Genomic DNA, 6,230 nt, shown 5'->3' on the forward strand with positions numbered 1-6,230 from the left:
CTGAGGGGATGGAGGATGGGTCTGGGGGTCCCTGAGGGGTTGGAGGGTGGGTCTAGGGGTCCCTGAGGGGTTGGGTGCCATGCCCAGGGGTCCCTAAGGGGATGGTGGATGGGTCTGAGGCTCCCTGAAGGGATGGCAGGTGGGTCCGGGGGTCCCTGAGGAGACGGCCGATGGGTCCTGGGGTCCCTGAGGGGATGAGTGCCATGGCCAGCAGCCTCTGAGGGGATAGAGGAGCCGTTTCTAGGGTTTTGTAAGGAGATGGTGGTCCCTGGCCACCGAGCGGATGGAGGAGCCATGTCTGGGGGCCTCTGAGGGGACAGAGGGTCCCTGAGGGGACCAGTGTCATGCCCAGGGCTACCTGAGGGGATGAGGAAACCATTTCTGGGGATCTGTGACAGGATGTGTCACCAAGCAGATGTGGGAGCCATGTCTGGGGGTCCCTGAGGGGGAGGCTCAGAGAGGATGGGGCAGGGGTGTGGCTGTTCCTGGGGTTCCCAGGACTGTGGAGAGGTCTCTCAGGGGATGGAAGGGCCAAGTCTGGGGATCCCCAAGGGCTTGGGTTTCCTGAGCAGTTCTGGAGATCCCTGCAGGGTCATGCCCAGTGTGCTGAGGAGATGGTGGGCCTCAACTCTTCATTCTTCCTCACCTTTAAAATCCATTTAAACTCTCTATTGTTCCTGTAGTTCCTTCTAAGTTTAAAGGGTAATGAAAGGCTCCTCAGCATGGCTTTTCAGTCCCATGCTTGTTTGGTGACAGGGATTGCCTGTGAGGCTGGGGAATGTCTTGGGTAGCTCCTTTGTCATCCTGATCCAGTACTTTTTTTCCCCTCAGATACGTGGTACTGACCACGAAGCACCATGAAGGCTTCACCAACTGGGGATCACCCGTGTCCTGGAACTGGAATTCTGTGGATACGGGGCCCCACCGAGATCTGGTAGGAGAGCTGGGACAAGCCCTCAGGGAGAGGTATGGCACTGCCAGGCTGGGCTGTTCTGTTCATCTGTGTCTGTCAAATTCTGGCTGTTCTTGAGAAACTGGAGAAAACGACAAGTTTAATCTGAAAAAAGTAGTTGTTTCAGACTCATGAAAACTTCCGTGGAATAATAATGCCAGTAATCTAATCTGCTGCTGGTTCTTAATCCCTACTGCCAGCCTAACTCTTTCCTCTGTTTTCTGTCCTTCAGCAACATACACTATGGACTGTATCACTCTCTGTTGGAGTGGTTTAATCCACTCTATCTAGCTGACAAAGAAAGTGGCTTCAAGACCCAGAACTTCGTTTTAAAGAAGACCATGCCAGAACTTTATGATCTTGTCTTAAAGTAAGAGCTGCCACGCATTGGGAATCCAGAGCATTTCCTGGTTTCAGTGCTGTAGAGAAAGATGCAAAGTGGATGCAGAGAAGAGAGGTGACAAATGTTAATTTTTGCCAAGGCAAATCTATTTACTTACCAGTAACCATTTGTGGTAATTAGAAAAGGGGTTCACATTTGCCCTGTGGATAATTTGTAGAATAAGGTAGGGAAAAACCTCTTATACAAGAGCAGTTCCCTTTCTCTGCCTTTGTGCAGGGTGGCTTTGAAGGAGGAGCAAGCTGCTCAGTATTGAGTAGAGTAGAAGAGCAATGCCACTGTGAATTTACATCCTGGCCTTGTTGACAAAAAGAGGAGGCTTGGAGGTGTTGCTCCAAATGGCCATTGTCCCAGGTCAAGAATATGCCTCATAATTGCCTCTGAGATGCAAACTTCTGGTTTTTTGGAAGACTTGAGCTGTGATCAGCACATCATTCTTTACTGCTGCAAGAGCCTCACTCAAAGCTTTGTCCAAAGCAGAAAGTGACAGCACGAGCCTCCTGGTGATGTCAGGCAATAGGAAGAGGAAGTGGAGCCACAGTGCTTCCTTTATGGGGAGAGCAAATAAGCCCTTTTGAAATAACATTCATCTCTCTGCTAGATATAAACCAGATTTGATTTGGTCGGATGGAGACTGGGAAGCTCCGGAGTCGTACTGGAATTCGACCTCTTTCCTTGCCTGGCTTTATAATGATAGTCCTGTCAAGGTATCACTCCCAGCTGCCCCTCGTGGCCTCTGGCATCCTGGGGGTGTGGGGGGTCTGGCAGCAGTGAGGTATGACTGTGATCCAATCACAAACCTCCTTGACAGATGCCAAATGTGCTTGGTTCTTTCAGAAAAAGTAAGAAACCTACGCTGTGCTCCTGTGAGAAGACTCTTGTGTCTTTTAAAGCACACACATGGGGGGCTCAGAGGCCAGGAACCATGTTGCCTCAACTTCTACCTGAGTAAACAGAGACAGGCTCTCCCAGAGAGGGATTCAGCCTTCTCTGGAAGATCTTCTCACACTTTCCATTGATTACACAGCAGGTTTTAGGTGCTTCCATCCTAACTTAGATGCTTTTGCTGACGTAGGAGGGATGAACACAAGCTGAAAAGCCCAAGACAAAACATTCTCCCTACTGAGCTGATTTTCTTCTTCCAGGACACTGTTGTTGTTAATGATCGCTGGTGTAATAACTGCTCTTGCCACCATGGAGGCTACTACAACTGTGCTGACAAATACAGGCCAGGGACTCTGCCCCCTCACAAGTGGGAGATGTGCTCCTCAGTGGACAGGCTTTCCTGGGGCTACCGAAGCAACATGAGTATTGCTGAGTTGATGGATGAAGCAAGCATCATTGAGGTAAGAAATCTGAATCAACAGCTATGGGGGAGTTACTGAGGAGGTTTCCTTCATCCTCCTGCTTGCAGAAAAGGTTGTCATGTGTTTGGTACAGCCAGGCTGGAGTTAAAGGAGTGGTTAAAAAAAAAAGAGGTTTCTTTGTTGTCAAAGGTGAAGATAATGCAATTTGTTACCTTGATTTATCTGTCACAGGAGCTAGTGCAGACTGTGAGTTTTGGAGGCAACTATCTTCTCAACGTGGGGCCTACAAAAGAAGGGGTGATTGTTCCCATCTTCCAAGAAAGACTTCTGGCCCTTGGCAGGTGGCTGGACACGAATGGGGAGGCAATTTATGAATCGAAGCCGTGGAGAGTGCAGATGGAGAACAGCACAGACACAGTCTGGTAAGGACCCCACTGCTCAGGTACAGGTGACATTTAGTTCATATCCTACACTTGGAGTGCTCAGTTACTGCCTCAGGGTGTTACCTAAGGAATATCTTGTTTGAAAGAGGAGGATAAATATTAGGACTTTGTCCATCTTGCTGGATTTGCAAAAAAAAGAACCCTTCCTTCAAGAAAGTTTCCACACTGCTGCTGTCAGGGCTGTTTGTGCAGCAGTCCTGGCTGGTTTGAGTTGCACAAGCCTCGTTCCTCTCAACATATCCAGGCTGTACATGAAGCAGTGTTGGCCTGCAAGCTGTTATATAAGAGCCCTCAGCACTGTTAGATTTCTGCTGAGAAGGGCAGAGTGCGTCAAGAGCCAGGAATTGCTACAAAGCACAATTAGTGCCCAAGTGTGTTTGGTAGAAGTGCTGAGCAGCCGTGGGGTAAGGCAGCATCTCCACTCTGCTGGCAGCAAGCTGAGGCAACGAGAGAGCAGCGAGTGACGTTTGCCTTTAGGAAGCAGGCATGGACTTTGTTTGGGTTTCATCAGCCAGTGCCGACTGGCTGGTGGGTCCAAAGTGACAGATTTTGGGATGAGGGGAAAGTGGGTGACCCCTGTGTGGTGACACTGGGCAAGCCAGAGTTCTCCTGCTGTGTGGGAAGTTCAAGCTCATGTCTGGTTCTCTCTTATGGGCCTCTCCTGAACTCTTGCTCTCGTAGGTACACTTCCAAGGGACCTGCTGTCTATGCCATCTTTCTGCTCTGGCCTCGGGACGGTGTTTTGAAGCTCTCCTCACCCACTCCATCCCCAGCCACACAAGTAAGGAACTTGCAAAATAAAAAAAGAACACACCCTGACAGCACATCTTGGGCACAAGGGGGCTGGGAAGGTCCAACCTGACTTGATTTGGATGCTGGGGAGAGGGTGGAAGTTGTTCTCCTGTATTTGTTGGGGTGCTCTGGCCTCCTTCCAGACCCTGGCAGCATCCTGGGTCATTCCCCAGGCTTCACCTCACGCTCAGCACAGAACATTGGGTAGGACTTGCAGGGACAGGCTCACAGTCTGCCACAGAATAGGCAGAGGTGCTTCTTTTGATCCTGCTGCCACAGGAGGTGAAGTAGGTAGCAGTCCTGCCCCCCAGGAGGATGGCTGGTGTTGCATCTCCCCTCCAGAGCGGGTACACTGACCCGGGAGCTGCCAGCGCCGCTCGAAGTGACGCAAATGCCCGTGCCCTTTGCTCTGCACAGCCAGAGGTCAGGCCTCCTCAGTGAAAAAAAACCAACACAAATAAAACCAAACAAACACACACTCCAGTGTTTGGCCCCAAAACATCCCGTGTGTAACTTCTTGGTAATTTTTTAGCTGGCAACACACAGGGCTGTTTTCACGTGGGGGGAACGCTGTGCAGGGCCTGCAGAGCTGGCGTGGGTGTCCTGGGGTGCTGAGATGTGTGAGCCACAGCTGAGCGTTTCCCCTGCCCTCCACAGGTGACCCTGCTGGGGTTTGCAGGGACTCTGAAGTGGCAGAAGTCCCCAGGTGAAGGAATGCTCATAACTTTGCCCTACATGCTTCCATCTCCTCTCCCTCCTCAGTCTGGCTGGGCTGTCAGGCTTGAGGGTGTGAAGTGATGCTGCAAGATGAAAGCAGCAACCTGCTCGTGCCTTTCTTTGAATGGACTCAGAGGATTTGTCATTTATTGTTGAATAAATGGGTTTTCTCTTAAGACACTCTCTCTTGCCATCCCTCTTGCCTGGTCTGTGTGCCAGGGGACTTTGTTTGGTGCTGAAGGACAGACCTCTGCTCAGCTATGGGAACCTGAGGTGTCCTTTGCTGTGTTCTGCTGGGGTGTGACAGCCTGTGAGCCAAACATCTGTGCTTGGGACAAGAAGAGTCTTTGATGTAAAGCTGTTTGTTGATGTAAAGCTCTGCTTTTTGGTGGCTGTTACTGCTTCACTGCTGTGATTAGAGGTGATGATGTTTGACAGTGTTGGTGGGAGACTGAACAGAGGTAGTGTGGGGCAGTTAAGGGGCCTTGCTTTGAAGTGTCACCTTTCAGGCAGGAGTAGGCCCTGCTGCTTCCCTGGCTTAATTACTCATCAAAATTAATTTTGATAACCAATGTGATACTCTTCTATGTGGAGTCATGAAGCCTTGCATGTGGTGGACATGTTCTAATGAAGAGCAAGCACAGCTGCATCACAGATTCCTGCCTATGATGGACTTCATAAAAACAGGGGCTCGATAAGATGTGTTTACTACTTTGGTATTGACTGAAACTATTATGATCCCAAACTTCCAGCAGGCTTGTTGTTTGAAGAGGTTTAGAAGAAGTCAACAGGCTGCCCAGAGAGGTGGTCGCTGCCCCATCCCTGGAACCATCCCAGGGGAGGTTGGCCGGGGCTCTGAGCACCCTGCTCTAGCTGCAGATGTCCCTGTCCCTGCAGGGGGTTGGACCAGATGGCCTTGAAATGTCCCTTCCACCCAAACCATTCCATAATTGTATGAAATCAGCTATAGAAAATCTTCATCTAATTCCAATCCACTAACAAACTTGGATGTATGTTGTGGCAGAGACAGCTATAAGCAGAAGAAGTTTTGTTCTTGGGTGAATTTTGCAGAGGAGCCACTGTTCTGAGCTGAACCTCTGACTTAGAATCATAGAATCATTTAGGTAGGAAGGGACCTCCAAGATCATCAAGTCCAACCATTGAGCCATTAGGGCTCTAAAGTCCTCTGCTAAAACAGATCAGAATCTGTCAGGGTTGGAAGGGACCACAAGGATCCCCCAGTTCTTCTGCCAGTGGACTTCTGCCACTGCAGTGAAGTGAAGTTTCCTGCATGGGTGTTGAACTTCTCCAAAGAGTGTTGAACACCACGTGCATCCATGATGAAACTCCTCAGAACCCCGTTTCAGCTCCTGTGAAGGCCCCTCAGTTTTGCACGCAGGCTTCATTTTCTTCCTGCATGAAGTGGTGCAAGCCAAAGCTGCCAGAACACTGGGAGTTGGGGGTGAGCTGAGCCGTGGGGCTGGCACACGGGCCGAGCTGCTGTCGTGGGAGCTGTTACTCAATGAACAAATAACGCCCTGTACTGACGGACCTGCGTGGAGCCGGCGCAGGGGCAGCGGCGGGCGGGGACCCCCTCGCAGCGCCGGCGGTGACGCTCT

At 50.6% G+C, this 6,230-nt stretch overlaps 1 protein-coding gene across 1 annotated transcript; it reads left to right on the forward strand.

Annotated features, from left to right (window-relative positions):
• Positions 1 to 831: 831 nt before the first annotated feature.
• On the forward strand, positions 832 to 4,692 carry FUCA1 (fucosidase, alpha-L- 1, tissue; the record flags this gene model as incomplete). Its single annotated transcript, XM_008943235.1, has 7 exons — positions 832 to 966; positions 1,185 to 1,322; positions 1,954 to 2,059; positions 2,498 to 2,698; positions 2,891 to 3,081; positions 3,784 to 3,883; positions 4,552 to 4,692. Coding segments are annotated over 7 exons (1,012 nt in total), but the record flags the coding sequence as incomplete, so codon positions are not given.
• Between the last annotated feature and the right edge of the window lie 1,538 nt (positions 4,693 to 6,230).

Source organism: Merops nubicus, unplaced genomic scaffold, assembly GCF_000691845.1.
Source record: "Merops nubicus isolate BGI_N331 unplaced genomic scaffold, ASM69184v1 scaffold39626, whole genome shotgun sequence".
Lineage (NCBI taxonomy): Eukaryota > Metazoa > Chordata > Aves > Coraciiformes > Meropidae > Merops > Merops nubicus.